The 16,278-nt window shown below is 41.0% G+C and overlaps 1 protein-coding gene and 1 pseudogene across 3 annotated transcripts in view; one reads left to right on the top strand and one right to left on the bottom strand.

The window, feature by feature from the left end:
* LOC103272542 (cytochrome b5 type B) overlaps positions 1-16,278 on the top strand; it is a 56,415-nt gene that overhangs the window by 21,998 nt on the left and 18,139 nt on the right. For both annotated transcript variants that reach the window (XM_008070031.2, XM_008070030.2), the window contains exons 2-3: positions 12,716-12,844; positions 13,285-13,314. In XM_008070031.2, coding sequence (XP_008068222.1) covers positions 12,716-12,844; positions 13,285-13,314 — 159 coding nt within the window. The remainder of the gene's footprint in view (positions 1-12,715; positions 12,845-13,284; positions 13,315-16,278) is intronic.
* LOC103272541 lies at positions 6,534-7,536 on the bottom strand (annotated as a pseudogene). Its single transcript, XR_002482654.1, has one exon. The product of XR_002482654.1 is annotated as a receptor of activated protein C kinase 1 pseudogene (transcript).

Here is a 16,278-nt window from a genome sequence, read left to right as displayed (position 1 = left end):
ACAGACATGCACCACCATGCCTGGCTAATTTAAAAAAACAATTTTTTCTTGCTATATTACCTAGGCTAGTCTCGAACTCCTGAGCTCAAGCAGTTCTCCTGTCTTGGCCTCCCAAAGTGCTGGGTTTCTAGGTCTGAGTCACCGCACCCAGCCCTGTTTTTAAAAATAATAACTTTATTGCGGTAACTCAAAACTATAAAATTCACCCTTTAAAGTATATAGTTAATTCAGTAGTTTTCAATATATTCAAAAGATTGTACAACTATCACCACTCTCTAATTTCACATGTTTATCACCCCAAAAAGAAACATCACCCCCTTACACATTACTTTCTATTTTCTTCCAGACCCTCAGGTCTAGCCAGCTACTATTCTTTCTGTCTCTGTAGGTTTGCCTACTATGGACATTTTGAATTAATGGAATCATACAATAGGTAGCCTTTTGTGATTGACTTATTTTACTAAGCATTATGTTTTCAAGGTTCATCCATGTTGTTGGATGTATCGGTACTTCATTACTTTTTACTGCCTCAAAATACTCCATTGTATGGATATACCATATTTTTTTGTTTTGTTTTTTGTTTGTTTTGTTTTCGTTTTTTGAGTTGGAATCTCACTCTGTCACCCAGACTGGAGTGCAGTGACACGCTCCCAGCCACCACAGCCTCAACCTGCTGGGCTCCGGCAATCCTTCCGCCTCAGCCTTCCAAGTAGCTGGAACTACAGGTGCGCACTACCATGCCCAGCTAATTTTATTTTATTTTATTGTAGAGATGTGGTCTTGCCAAGTTGTCCAGGCGGGTCTTGAACCCACGGGCTTGGGCAGTCCACTCACCTCAGCCTCCCAAAGCACTGGGATTATAGGCTGAGCCACTGAGCCTGGCTTGTTTTGTTTTTCTGAGTTGGAGTCTCACTCCATTGCCCAGGCTGGAATGCAGTGGCACGCTCACGGCCACCGCAGCGTCGATCGACTAGGCTCAGGTGATCCTACCACCTCAGCCTTCCATGTAGCCAGAACTACAGGCATGCACTACCACGACCAGCCTAATTTTTTGGTTTATTGTAGAGGTGAGGTCTTGCCAAGTTGCCCAGGCTGTTCTTTAACCCGTGGGCTCAGGCAATCCTTTCAGCTTGGCCTCCCAAAGTGCTGGGATTACAGGCTTAAGCCACCACGCCCAGCTGGATATACCATGTCTTATTTATCCATCAGACATTTGAGTTGTTTCTAACTTTTTGACTTTTATGAATAATACTTTTATGCACATTTGTGTACAAGTTTTTTATGTGGAAATATGTTTTTGTTTTTCTTGGGTGTATTCTTAAGAGTACAATTGCTGGTCATATGTTAAAACTATATTTAACTTTTTGATGAACTGCCAAATTGTTTTCCATAGCAGCTGCATTATTTGCATTTCCACCAGCAACATGAGGGTTCCAATTTCTCTACCTCCTCACCAAAACTTGTTATTGTCTGTCTTTTTTATCATCACTCTGATGGGTGTGAAGTGGAACCTATTATGGTTTTTGACTGACATTTTCTTAATGACTAGTGACAATGAACATCTTTTCATGTGCCATTTGTATAGCCTTGGAGAAATGTCTGTTTAAATCCTATAGCCATTTTGAAATTGAGTTGTGTTTTTGTTGAGTTCAGAGTTTTCTTCCATTCTGTGGATTGTCTTCACTCTCTTGATAGTGTTCTTTGAAGCACAAAAGTTTTAAATTTTGATGAAGTTCAGTTTATCTATTTTTTTCTTTTGTTGCCTTAAAGAAACCATTGCCTGATCCAGTATCAGGAATATTTACTCCTGTGCATTCTTTTTATTTATTTATTTATTTATTTATTTTGAGTTGGAGTCTCACTCTGTTGCCCAGGCTGGAGTGCAGTGGCACACTAACAGCCACCCTAGCAATGATCTGCTGGGCTCCAGCTATCCTTCCACCTCAGCCTTCCAAGTAGCCAGAACTACAGGCACACACTACCATGCCCGGCTAATTTTATATTTATATATGGTAGAGATGAGGTCTCATCAAGTTGCCTGGGCTGGTCCCAAACCCACGGGCTCAGGCAATCCACTAGCCTCAGCCTCCCAAAGTGCTGGGATTATAGGCTGAGCCTGGCCACTCCTGTGTATTCTTCTAAACCAAGTTCTCATTTATCACTACTTGCAGACAGGAACTGGTTGGGCCGGACCTGTTGGTAAGCAGGTCTCCAAGATTGAAACTTGCCAACCTGGGCAACATAGTGAAACTTTGTCTCTACAAAAAATCAAAAAATTAGCTAGGTGTGGTGGCGTGTGCATGTATTCCTGGCTACTCGAGATGCTGAGGTGGGAGGATCACCAGAGCCCAGGAAATCAAGGGTGTGGTGAGCTGTGATTGTCCTGATCATGCCACTGCACTCCAGCCTGAATGACAGAGTGAGACCTTGACTCAAAAAAAAAAAAAGAAAAAAGAAAAAAGAAACTTGGCCCATCTTTCATGGTATGTGGGCTATGGTTGAAACATACTCTTTTGCCTACCACTGGCCTTATGGTCTGTGAATTTGTTTAAGAGGTGCAACTCCTTATGCATTATTCTAGTTTCTTCCTTGTCTGATCACTTTTCTGGTGCATTTTAAATGTTGATGGATACATTAAATTTGCTGCAGCACATTTCTGTGTACTGGTGGTTTACAACTGTGCTTTCTGAAGACCCTTGAACTTGAAGTTTCTGCTGTTATCTCAGACCCAGCATGACTGAAATTAAACTCATCTTCTTCCAAAACCTACTGCTCTGTGTCTGCCAATGGTGTCACTTGATTTGAAATCTCGTCTTCTTTGTCCTTTTGTCTGTGTCACTGGTTTTCAAACTGATCCTTGAAGATTGCTGTGCACTTTAATCACATATGCTCGATTGTGTATTGGGCTTCCATCCAAAATATTGCTTGAAGAAAGTATTCTACAGCTAAAAAATGTGAAAAAAACTTCCTTGTATCTAATCAGTCAACATACCCAGGTGCCTCTTCCTAACAAATTTCAATTGCATTTTTAAAGAAATATTTTTTTAAACTGTAACAGAAAAATACACCAAACCTAAAAGCAAGTTCAACAAATTTTCACTAAGTCAACACATTTGTGAAACCACTGTTCAAGCTGAGAAAGAAACAGTGCTAGCACCCTGAAAGTGCTTCTTTCTAATCAATACCCCTCCTTCCTTCCTCAAAGTAACTGCTATCCTGACTTCTAACTCCAGATGAAGTGCATGTAATACATTTCTTTTATATAATACAAATATATATGTAATATATATACAAATATATATGTAATATAATAATTACATATATATGTAATTATTTTAAATGTAACAAGCATTTGTTAACTCACTACCCAAAATAAAAATTAAGACCTTAACAATAACCTGGATCTAATCAAGTGGTCTTTTTCTTTTTTTTTTGAGTTGGAGTCTCATTCTGTCGCCCAGACTGGAGTGCAGTGGCCGCTCCCGGCCACCACAGCCTCGACCTGCTGGGCTCCAGCGATTCTTCTGCCTCAGCCTTCCAAGTAGCTGGAACTACAGGCGCGCGCTGCCACGTCCGGCTAATTTTTTGATTTATTGTAGAGATGAGGTCTCGCCAAGTTACCCAGGCAGGTCTCGAACCCGCAGGCTCAGGCAATCCACTCACCTCGGCCTCCCAAAGTGCTGGGATTACAGGCTGAGCCACCGAGCCTGGCCTCAAGTGGTCTTTTACCTGTTATTTCCTTTTGCCTCTTGTCCCCCACCAAAGATAACCATCACTCCTAATTCCATGTTTAGTATTTCCATCTTTTCCCTAGTTTTCTTTTTTCTTTTTTGAGTCAGAGTTCCACTCTTTCGCCCAGGATGGAGTATAGTGGCACACTGATGGCCACTGCGGCCTTGACCCTCTGGGCTCAGGTGATCCTTTCACCTCAGCCTTCCAAGTAGCTGGAGTCACAGGCATGCACCACCACACCTGCCTTATTTTTTGATTTATTGTAGAGGCGAGGTCTCGCCAAATTGCCCAGACTGGTCTTGAACCCCTGAGCTCAGGCAGTCCTCTCACCTCCGCCTCCCAAAGTGCTGGGATTGCAGGCATGAGCTACCGCACCCAACCTTTTCTCTAGTTTTATAGCAACTGTGTATGTATGTATAAATACATGCACATATATTTACTTTAGAAATTTATATTAAACAGCAAAAAAATCTACCATCTTAAACATTTTTAAGTATACAATCTAGTAGTGTTAATTACATTCTTATTGTGAATCAGATCTCCAGAACTTTTGAATCTCATTAAGCATGTCCCCTTTTTGCCCTTTTCCCCCCCACATCTGGCAACCACCATTCTACCTCGTTTCTGTGAATTTGACTACTTTAGATATTGTGTATACTTCTGTGATTTAACCAGGTCACTCTAGTAAGTGAAGATACTTGTATAACATCTTGTCCTTCCTCACCCCAAAGGTACCCACTCTGTTACTGTAATGCATAGATTCATTTTGCCTGTTTTTGAACTTTTATTATTATTATTATTTTTTGAGTTGGAGTCTCACTCTGTCGCCCAGACTGGAGTGCAGTGGCCACTCCCGGCCACCGCAACCTCGACCTGCTGGGCTCTGGAGATCCTTCCACCTCAGCCTTCCAAGTAGCTGTAACTACAGGGGCACGCTACCACGCCCGGCTAATTTTTTGATTTTTTGTAGAGATGAGGTCTCACAAAGTTGCCCAGGTGGGTCTCGAACCCATGGACTCAGGCAATTCACTCACCTCAGCCTCCCAAGTCGCGGGATTACAGGCTGAGCCACCAAGCCCGGCTTGTTTTTGAACTTTTATTAATGAGAGTTTTTTTTTTTTTTTTTTTTTTTTTGAGTTGGAGTCTCACTCTGTCACCCAGGCTAGAGTGCAGTGGCCGCTCCCGGCCACTGCAGCCTCAACCTGCTGGGCTCTGGCGATCCTTCCACCTCAGCCTTCCAGGTAGCTGGAACTATAGGTACGCGCTACCACACCCGGCTAATTTTTTTGTTTGTTTTATTGTAGAGATGAGGTCTCGCCTGCCCAGGCGGGTCTCAAACCCACGGGCTCAGGCAATCCACTCACCTCAGCCTCCCAAAGGCGCGGGATTACAGGCTGAGCCATCGAGCCCGGCTTGTTTTTGAACTTTTATTAATGAGAGTTTTGCACTATATATTCTTTTGTGTCTGTTTTCTTATTTCGGTTTGACATGTATTCTCATGTTGTGCATGTAGCATGTTGTTCATTCTTTTAATTTGCTGTTTAGAATTCCATCAATATGATTGTACTTCAATGTATTAATACTCTGCTGCCGACATTGGGTTATTTTCAGTTTAAAGCCATAATGAGCCGAACTCGGTGGCTCAGCTTGTAATCCCAGTGCTTTGGGAGGCTGAGGTGAGTGGACTGCCTGACCCCACGGGTTCGAGACCCACCTGGGCAACTTGGCGAGACTTCATCTCTATAATTAAAAAAAAATTAGCTGTATGTGTTAGCACGCGCCTGTAGTTCCAGCTACTTGGAAGGCTGAGGCGGAAGGATCGCCGGAGCCCAGCAGGTCAAGTCTGCGGTGGCCGGGAGCGTGCCACTGCACTCCAACCTGGGTGACATTGAGACTCCAACTCAAAAACAAAAGAAAAGCCATAATGAATAATGCTTCTATGATCGTTTGTGTATATATATATGTGAGTACACATATCTATTACACATTTCTCTTGAGTATATACTTAAGGAATCCCATTTTATTTTTTTAATGGAAGTTTTTATTGAAATACTTGTAGATTCATAGGTAGTAAGAAATAATAGCGATCCCTTGTACCTTTCACCCAGTTTCTCCCAGTTGTAACATTTTGTAAAACCGTAGTACAGTATCACAACCAGGATACTGACATCAGTAAAGTTCACAGATGATATTCTAATTTCTCCACTTCCATTTGATTTATTTCTTAAAGAGAAAAAGGATGATTTAATTTTTAGTCAAGTTCTTTGTTCTTGATTACAGTTCTCATCATGCAAATTACATCTATCTGTTGATACAGAAATGGCGTCCTGCCACTTCTCTGGGATATTTAATTCAGACATAATAATTCTTATGCAACCTTTATCTATATGTCTGCCAACAATTGCCCTCTCCCCTTCTCACCTCTTTTTTTTTTGAGTTGGAGTCTCCCTCTGTTGCCCAGGCTGAAGTGCAATGGCATGCTCACGGCCATTGTAGCCTCGACCTGCTGGGCTCAGGTGATCCTTCTGTCTCATCCCTCCAAGAAGCTGGAACCACAGGCATGTGCCACCACACCTGGCTAATTTTTTTGATTTATTGTAGAGATGAGGTCTCACCAAATTGCCCAGGCTAGTCTTGAACCCCTGGGCTCAGGCAGTCCTCTTGCCTCCATCTCCCAGAGTGCTGGGATTACAGGTGTGAGCCACCGTGCCTGGCTTCCCTGCCTCCTTTTTTTTTTAACTCAGAAAACCATTTTTTTTTTTTTTTTTTTTTTTTAATTTCTAAAGCTCTGCCATACATTTCTAACGGGTGTTGACAGTCATCTGCCACACTCGCACCAGGTTGTATAGCGAGCAGACAGAGTCTGGCCATCAGCCGACCAGACCAGAGAGGTGCACTGGGATGGCTCTGCCTTGCTGCTGGTACTAATAATTTCCTGCTTCAGCTCATCTACAATGATCTTGCCCTCTAAGTCCCAGATCTTGATGCTGGGGTCTGTGGCAGCACAGAGCCAGTAGCGGCTGGGGCTGAAGCTCAGGGTGTTGATGTCCTCACCACCTAGCGTATATAGGTGCTTGCCTTTATTGAGATCCCATAGCATGGCCTGGCCATCCTTGCCTCCAGAAGCACAAAGGGATCCATCTGGAGAGACTGTCACAGTGTTCAGATAGCCTGTGTGGCCAATGTGGTTGATCTTCAACTTGCATTTAGCCAGATTCCATACCTTGACCAGCTTGTCCCAGCCGCAGGAAACGATGATAGGATTACTGCTGTTGGGTGAAAAGTGGACACAAGATACCCACTCTGAGTGGCTCTCATCCTAGATAGTGTGTTTGTACACACCCAGAGTCTTCCATAACTTGCTAGTTTTATCTTGGGATCCAGAGACAGTCTGCCGATTATCAGAGGAAAAGGCCACAACTCAACATCTTGTTGGTATGACCCACAAATCTTCTTGTGGTGGTATCTGTTGTGAGATCCCAGAGATGCCGGGTTCCATCCCAGGAGCCCAAGAGGGCAAACTGGCTGTCCAAGGAGATCACCACGTCACTAACAAAGTGGGAGTGACTCTGTAGAGCACATTGTGGGATGCCATAGTTAGTCTCATCCCTGGTGAGCTTCCATGTGGTAATGATCTTGTCTCAAGAGGGAGAAAGGATCATGTCCAGGAACTGCGGAGTGTCGCGATCTGCGTTACCCAGCCGTTGTGGCCCTTGAGGGTGCCATGAAGGGTCATCTGCTCAGTCATGGCAGCAGCAAGTGTGAGTGTCGCCACAGCAATGAGAATGGCACTGGATGGCTCAGAGAGACGAGCACCACCCCCACATCTTTTTAAGACAGGTTCTTGCTCAGTCTCCTAGGCTGAAATGTAGTGGCATGATCATAATTTATTGTGACATCAAACTCCTGCCTCAGCCCCCCTAGTAGCTGGGACTACAGGTGCAAGCCACCATGTTCGGCTGATTTTTTTAATTTTTTGTAGAGACGGGATCTAGCTATGTTGCTCAGACTGGTCGTGAACTACTAGCCTTAAGCAGTCCTCCTACCTTGACTTCCCAAAGTGCTGCAATCACCATGCCTAGCATCTCTCTTCCTTCTTAAAACATTAAGTAAATTCTCTTATTCAGAATAATTGGATTTTTACTTCAGCTAAGTGGCTATATACAGAAACATTGATTTTTGAGAGAGTTTTATATATTCTTAACTCCCATTACTTCACTTATCTTTGATGATCCTGAAAGAACTTGAGGATCGGGTAGTACTTGAGGGTTATCAATTTTCCCTGGACAGTATTACAGATATAGAAGATTTGCTACATCTATCCTGGCTCTGGGTATTCATTTTGAAAAGAATTTATTTAAATAAAGTTTTGACACATTGATCTTCATGTCATTCTGTAGGCTCAAAATGAGCAATACAAGGAGATTCATTTTACTTATGTATAGTTTATTTTAGAGTTGGAGTCTTACTGTGTCGCTCAGGTTGGTGTGCAGTAGCATGTTCACGACCACCGCAGCCTTGACCTACTGGGCTCAGGTTATCCTTCCACCTTAGCCTTCCAAGTAGCTGGAACTACAGGTACGCGCTACCATGCCTGGCTAATTTTTTAATTTATTGTAGACACGAGGTCTCACCAAGTTGCCCCAGCTGGTCTCAAACCTCTGGGATCAGACAATCCTCTCGCCTCTGCCTCCCAAGATGCTGGGATTGCAGGTGTGAGCTATTATACCCGGCTATTCATGCGTAGTTTCTAAATTTTTGGTAACGAAAATTATTTCTATAAAGAAAGTTATGAAATGTGAACACAAATGTAAAACTTCAGGGTGTTTTGAGCCCAAGAAAACAGTAGTTTAGTGTTGTTAAAAATCAAACTTAAGGCTGGGCATGGTGGCTCATGCCTGTACTCCTAGCACTTTGGGAGACTGAGACAGGAGGATTGTTTGAGCCCAGGAGTTCAAGACCAGCCTGGGCAACATAGCAAAACCTTATTTCTACAAAAAAATGTAAAAAATTAACCAAGCATGGTGGTATGCACCTGTAGTCCCAGCTACTCGGGAGGCCAATACAGGAAGAATGCTTGAGCCCAGGAATTGGAGGCTGCTGTAGCCTTAATCACACCATTACACTCTAGCTTGGGAAACAGAATGAGACCCTACTCAAAAAAAAAAAAAAAAAAATCAGACTGCGCGTAATAATTATAATTCATAATGCTTTTTCAAAGATTGTCTTTTTCAGCCAGGCATGGTGGCTCATGCCTATAATCCCAGCACTTTGGGAGGCTAAGGTCAGAGGATTGCTTGAGGCCAGGAGTTTGAGACCAGTCTGGGCAATATATTAAGACCCCATTTCTATTTTTCAAAAAAAGATTGAATTTTTTAGTAAGTTTTATTTTTTTTTAAACCCACCAAATGTGAAAGGCAGGTAAGTTTTTATATGTTCTCATTAACCTTAATTTAAAAATATGAACACAGTTAAATGTAAAAATGCAGGGTGTTTTGATCCCAAGAAAACAGTTTAGTTTTGTTTAGCCTATAGGATGATATAACAGATTAAGGCAGAAGGATCACTTGAGCCCAGCAGATCAAGGCCATGGTGGGCATAAGTGTGCTACTGCACTCCAGCCTGGACAACAGAATGAGACTCTGACTCAAAAAAGAAACTATGCATGAGCAAAATGAATCTCCTTGTATTGCTCATTTTGAGCCTGTAGAATGACATGAAGAGCAAATGTGTCAAAACTTTATTTACATAAATTCTTTTCAAAAGGAATACACAGAGCCATTCAAAAGGAATACCCAGAGCCAGGTATTCTGCCTTTCATTTCTAGAGTTTACTAATGCAGATAACTTGATTTCTTGCTGCAGCCTAGGCTTAAGACAAAAGGTTAGTGGAAATAGGATGTTGGTTGTGACAAAGTCTAAGAATGTCCTACTGATCCATCCACCAATAAGAATAGAAAGGGAGACATTTAGTACATTTTATTTCATCATGTCTGAGAGCACAGTGGGACAAAGTGGCAATATTTTCCTTTTAGTTTTTTTTTTTTTAATTTTGAGTCCATCCTCTGGGTTCATGTCAAGAAAAAAGACTTTGGGAATGTAATTTCCATTTTCCCAGAAGGCTTCCAATTAAGATTTAACTATCAGATACTTGTTCTAGGGCGGCTTCTGGTTGCTCTGCAGCAGCATGAATACATAGTAGTGACTCGTGTCCAAGAAGCAGATGATGAAAAGTATGGGCAGGATTGTCCAGAGGCTGCTGTTGACGTTGAACAGCAGCTCCTATCCACATCTTTACAGAGAGCTGGCCTGGCTTCTTCCGGACCTCTTCTCTGGGTTCTCCTTGAAGCTTCCTCATGCCCCTCAGCCTGGGCATTATCTTGGCCTAGGACTGGCCCGGGACCCTGCCACAGCCTGGGACCAAGTGCTCTGCTTCCAGCTGAGCTGTCAGCGGCCCACTGCAGCCCTGCATCCATCTGATTTTTAAAGAACATTATCTCGGCCGGGTTCGGTTGGTTCTGCTTGTAATCCCAGCACTTTGGGAGGCTGAGGCAAGTGGATTGCCTGGGTCCGCAGGTTCGAGACCAGTCTGGAGAACTTGGCGAGACCTTGTCTCTACAATAAATCAAAAAATTAGCCGGGCCTGGTAGCACATGCCTGTAGTTCTGGCTACTTGGAAGACTGAGGCAGAAGGCTCGCCGGAGCCCAGCAGGTCGAGGCTGTGGTGGCTGGAAGCATGCCACATGACTCCAGTCTGGGCGACAGAGTGAGACTCCGACTCAAAAAAAAAAAAAAAACAGTATCTCAGGACGATAGAATTCTGAGGCAGAAATCAAGAGTTCTCTGACATCTTTGTGCTTGTTCTAAGCCATCTCTATATTAAGCACATTTTAGAATGAGAGTTATTAAACTGAGGAGTTTGACCACTCTGACTTCCCTTGCTTCAGTGAAAAAAAAATGCAGGAAATAAAACATTATGTTCTGTATATATTCACTTTTGTGAGAACACAAACATTTTATTTATTACTGCCTACTACATACAATAGTAAGGACTCAATAAAAATTGTAGAATAATGACTGAAATGACTGAAAGAATATACAGAGGAATTTTAATGTACCGAATTGTTAACTGTATTATTTCTGTTACGAGACTGTAGTCAATTCTTTATTCTTATTGTACCAGAATTACCACAGTAAATATATAATTTTTACTTCTGTGTTTTAAAAAAGCATTGTGCTTTCTCTTATTTATTTATTAATTTATCTGATACTTGTGTAGCAAGTCATAAATTCAATCATTCCCTGAAATGTCTCAAGAAGTTTTCTTATCTTTTTACTCTGAAAGGCAACATAATAGTTGGAGTGTGTCATAAAGAAAAATATATTTCATATATTAGGCATATAGAGCAAATTGGGATGTAATTCCAGAACCAATATCTGAGTTCCATGATAAGAATACATCTGAGAGGTTTCGGGTATAATAACAAATGAATGGTGGGTATCTTACTCTTGCTTTAAAATAGCTTGCTTAGCCGGGCTTGGTGGCTCAGCCTGTAATACTGTGCCTTTGGGAGGCTGAGGTGACTGGATCACCTGAGCCCGCGGGTTCGAGACCCGCCTGGGCAGCGAGAGCTCATCTCTGCAATAAATCAAAAAAAATCAGCCGGGCGTGGTAGCGCATGCCTGTAATTCCGGCTACTTAGAAGGCTGAGGCAGAAGGATCGCCAGAGCCCAGCAGGTCGAGACTGCGGTGGCTGGGAGTGGCCACTGCACTCCAGTCTGGGCGACAGAGTGTACTCAAAAAAAAAAAAAAAAATAGCTTGCTTAAATACTGGGATGTGAAACCCACTCACTGGGTGGAGACAAAAATAGAAGGTGTCCTTACCCTCATGGAACTCATAGGCAAATGACTATGACTAGAGTTTTTGTACTTCAGTTGAATTAACATTTATTTAAAATAGGGTTGATAATATTATTCCTGCTTAAATGGCTGTTATAAAAAGTTACCGAGTAAAGAGTATTACTTAGTATTTAAAATACACAAACTTAGATATGTTGAATAATATAAATTTTAAATTTGCTAATGATGAATAAATGCTTATTGAATAGTTAGGTCAGGGACTGTGCTAAATGTAATTTAAAAAAACAATTTATTTTTGAGTAGGTAATGCTGTATGTGGTAAAACAATTTCAAAAGCATATATACTGGAGTCTTCTTTTCACCTTGTCTCCCAGCTGCCAGATTCTTTTCAGCATTTCCAGAGGTATTTTATGCCTGTGTGAGCTTATATGTACCTGCTTTGTAAAATCATAAATGGTAGCTTATTATACTGACACCACTTGAATTTTCTAGAGTACCAAATATTTTATATTTTTATCTCATTTAATATGACAATAGTACTCAAGATAGGTACTCTTAACTATGTGCATTTTACAAATAAGAAAACAAAGACATCTCAGTTTCTTAGTAACTTGTCCAGAACCAGATAGCTTATATGAGTAGTTATAGAATCTACTTCCTCTGGCACTATTTATTTATTTATTTTACCTTTTATTTTGAAACAATTTCAATCTTACAGAAAAGTTGGAAGAATAGAATAAAGAATTCCATGCACCCTTTGCCTGGAGTCCCCCATTCGGGTTTCTGCAGCTGTCTCAAAGCCTCTTCAATTGTCTTTCATGACCTTGATATCTTTGGAGGTCACAGGCCAGTTCTGTCCAGAGGGATTTTATAGAATATCTCTCAATTTGTAGTTGTTCTAGGTTTCTTCACAACAATCCCCGTTTTATACATTTTTGATGAGAATATCACAGAAGTCATGCTGTATTCTTCCCATTGCATCCTGTGAGGTAGCACCCAATGTAAATTTGTTCCATTATTTTAATTAAAGGGAGAAAAGAAAAAGGAGGAAAGGAGATGGGAAAGTAACTTATTGGTTGCCCTTTTGGAGAATCCTCTGTTCAGTAATATCTTTTCCTTGTAGCATCCTGGTGGAGAAGAGGTTTTGCAGGAACAAGCTGGTGCAGATGCAAGTGAAAGCTTTGAAGATGTAGGCCACTCCACTGATGCCAGAGAAATGCTAAAGCAGTACTATATTGGTGATGTCCATCCGGTAAGTGATCAGAGCTAGGAGCAGTTATGCAGAGAAAACCACTGAACAGCCACACAGTAGGATGAGGGTATTAATTATTAAAATGGAAATTCATTCAACCCAGCTATCAGGCTAAATTTTTTCCAAAAATTTACTATATAGCACATGTAGTAAAAGCTAAGAGAACTGGTTTGGGGTTATTTTTATTTATTGATTTATTTTTGAAAAGCAAAGTTCTTTACTAAATGTAGTAATTATGGACTTTTTAAGGCAACTGTAAACATTACATATCATTCTAACAAGGGACCCCTCAGAGTGGGGTCAGTACCCTTCTACAGATCCTGAAGTCTCCCAGGGAATTTGCTATCACGAGAATGTCGTCTCATATTCCAAGTTTAGAAGCAAGCCCATAAAGTTCATTTGGATATGTCCTAAAACATTGTTTTTCTCTTTTTTAACAGAGTGACCTTAAACCTGAAAGTGGTAGCAAGGTAAGAAGTCATCAGTTTGTCTTGTGTGTTAAGTGTTTATATTTCTGCTTACTCAAATAGAGCTGCTTAAAAAAATATTTTTTCTTAATAAGAGAAGTTAAAAAGCACTTACCTTTTCTCCAAGCAAAATTCCTATTTTTCAGGAATTTGGACTCAATATCATCTCAGGAAAAAATAATAGCTAAGTCTTAAACAGTAGAAAACATTTTGTAGCCAGGCTCGGTGGCTCAGCCTATAATCCCGCACCTTGGGAGGCTGAGGTGAGTGAATTGCCTGAGTCCACGGGCTCGAGACCCGCCTGGGCAACTTGATGAGACCTCATCTCTACAATAAATCAAAAAATTAACCGGGCATGGTAGTGCGCGCCTGTAGTTCCAGCTACTTGGAAAGCTGAGGCAGAAGGATCACCGGAGCCCACCGGGTCGAGGCTACGGTGGCTGGGAGCGGCCACTGCACTCCAGTCTGGGCGACTGAGTGAGACTCCAACTCAAAAAAAAAAAGAAAAGAAAACATTTTGTTATATCTCTGTGTGCTTTTTTTTAAAAAAAGGAAACTCCAAAGCCATGGCTGATGGTTTTGAAAGAAATTAGTTTATGGGTTCAGTTGTAGAAAAGTATCTTACTTTTACATTATCTAGAATATTTGATAATAAAAATTGTTTGTGTTAGAGAATTGTAAGGTTGATTTGCTCTTCTAGGTTACCTTCTTTATATATAATACAGAGGTCTTTCCCTGTTTTTCAAATTTAATTATTCTGTAGGCTCAAATAGACCCACACCCTTTCCAGTTATTCAGTGATACAGCAAAAGCAAAAGATTAAGTATTTGAGTATTTAAAAACCTTAATGTGCACTGCATTACATATTAGGAAAAAAAATATGAAAGCTTTTTCTGCTTCCCAGAAGCTAGATGGTTTATCTCTCTTACAATTTTCCTTAACTTCTATCCTTCAGATATCTGATAACATGGACCTCTAATTTAAAGGGACAGCAGGGGAAGGGAGATAGGAGTCAAAAATTACCTAAGGAGTACAGTGTTCTCTATCTGGGAAATGGGCCACTTGAGACCCAGTCTTCACCACTACACAATATGTCCATGTAATATACATGTACGCGAACCCCCTGAATCTAAAATAAAAATGGGGGGGGAAGGGATAGCAGTTTCGTTGCTACCTAGAACATTTGGAAGTGATGCTGCCCCCCTCCTTTTTTCCCACTCCTCACTGAGCCAGAATTACTGAATAGGTTTGACACAGCAATTAAAGTTGGCCTGGACACAAGAATTCTATCAACTCAAGAGATTGCTTGCTTGACCGTGTCTGCCTTCTGTTGGCCTGTAATCCAGAGTGTTTGCGGAAATTAACTTTTCTGTCTTGCTAGACTCAACTACTCTAAACTATTGGATTGTCTATGAAAGGGGGATGAAATGGCTCTTTAAACACTTTGTAAGTGCCGTTGGTTGTTTGTCTTCCTCTCCTAACACATGTACTACCCATTCTTGAGTCCTCACTTGTTTTATTAAGGTAAAATTTGAACTAAACATGGCCTTGATTAGTATTGAGCATGTCTAGAAAATATCACTCCTATAGGTCAACAATGGATTCAAGAGATACTCCCATTTGTACAAGAGATACACCTTGTATCTAGAAGCCATAACCCATTTCTGCAACAGCAACTATGAGAGCAACTGTTATAACAATAAAAATTTTTTTGCAATTACAATGTATAGAAGTCTGCAAATTACTTCTTGTTGCTGTTTTTCTTTCTTGATAGTACAGTTAAAACCAATCTCAGAAGTGGAGAGCAGTGTTCTTCAAATTCTGTTCTTGTACCATGAAAACTGGAGTCCTTTGGCATCAAAATATATATGAAATATTTATTTCCTGGGCTTCCACTACTGCTGATTCAGAATCTCTGGAAATGGGGCTTAGGAATTTGCATTTTAAGTAATCTAGGTGATAAATAGGTAGCCAAGCCCAAACTTTTTGCTAAATGATATACCCATTTTTTAATTTGAAAATTTAGGAAAATTTAGCCAGGCATGGTGGCTCACACCTGTAGTCCCAGCACTTTGGGAGGCCGAGGTGAGAGGATTGCCTGAGTCTAGGGGTTCCAGACCACCCTGGGCAACTTTGTGAGACCTTGTCTCTACAATGAATCAAAAAATTAGCTGGGTGTGGTGGCACGTACCTGTAGTTCCAGCTACTTGAAAGGTTGAGGTGGAAGGATCACCTGAGCCCAGTAGGTTGAGACTGTGGTGGCCGTGAGCATGCCACTGCACTTCAGCCTGGGTGACGGAATGAGACTCTAACTCAAAAGAATAAAAATAAAAATTTTAAAAAATGAAAATTTAAGAAAATTTAATTCTCGTCTGTGAAAATCATTGTCTGCCTTCTGTAGGTCAAAGAATTAGAGATTTCTCACTGAATTAAAACTGTGAGCCTTAGATTTTTTTGTACAAAATAGAAAAAAAACTTTCAGCTCAACAAGTTCTGTAATAATTTAAGTCTCCAAATGTAGTTTACCCCCTGCTTGGGTTAAAAAGTGACTAAAGAGTGTTTTCAATACCCTGTTTTCCTCAAGTCACTGTACCCAAGGGACATGTCTTCATTAAGTAGAGAGTCTGGCTATTGTGTTTCCAGTCACTCTGTTCTACTTCAGGCAGATCAGGCAAGACAAGCCTTTTGGAACATTTTCAAGACCACCTACATAGGTTTTTATAGAGCTCTATTCCAACCTAAGTTTCAGGGAGAAATTCTTGATCTTTTAGATTTATTTCTTACAGAGGTTTAAATGGGCACTTGGTGTCTAGGATGTAGGTATGTCTTTTCTTCATTTTTCTATCTCTGGTTTAAACATTCACCATCAAGAAATGGAAGTGGAGTCCATTTCATTGTTTACTTTCCTTTCTCTTGGTCAGGGTTTCTGAATCTCTATGAAGAAGTGATTTTTTTTTTTTTTTAGTT

Source organism: Carlito syrichta, unplaced genomic scaffold (assembly GCF_000164805.1).
Source record: "Carlito syrichta isolate Samal-C Ts95f unplaced genomic scaffold, Tarsius_syrichta-2.0.1 Scaffold312739, whole genome shotgun sequence".
Taxonomy (NCBI): domain Eukaryota; kingdom Metazoa; phylum Chordata; class Mammalia; order Primates; family Tarsiidae; genus Carlito; species Carlito syrichta.
This window is presented reverse-complemented; position numbering and strand designations above follow the sequence as displayed.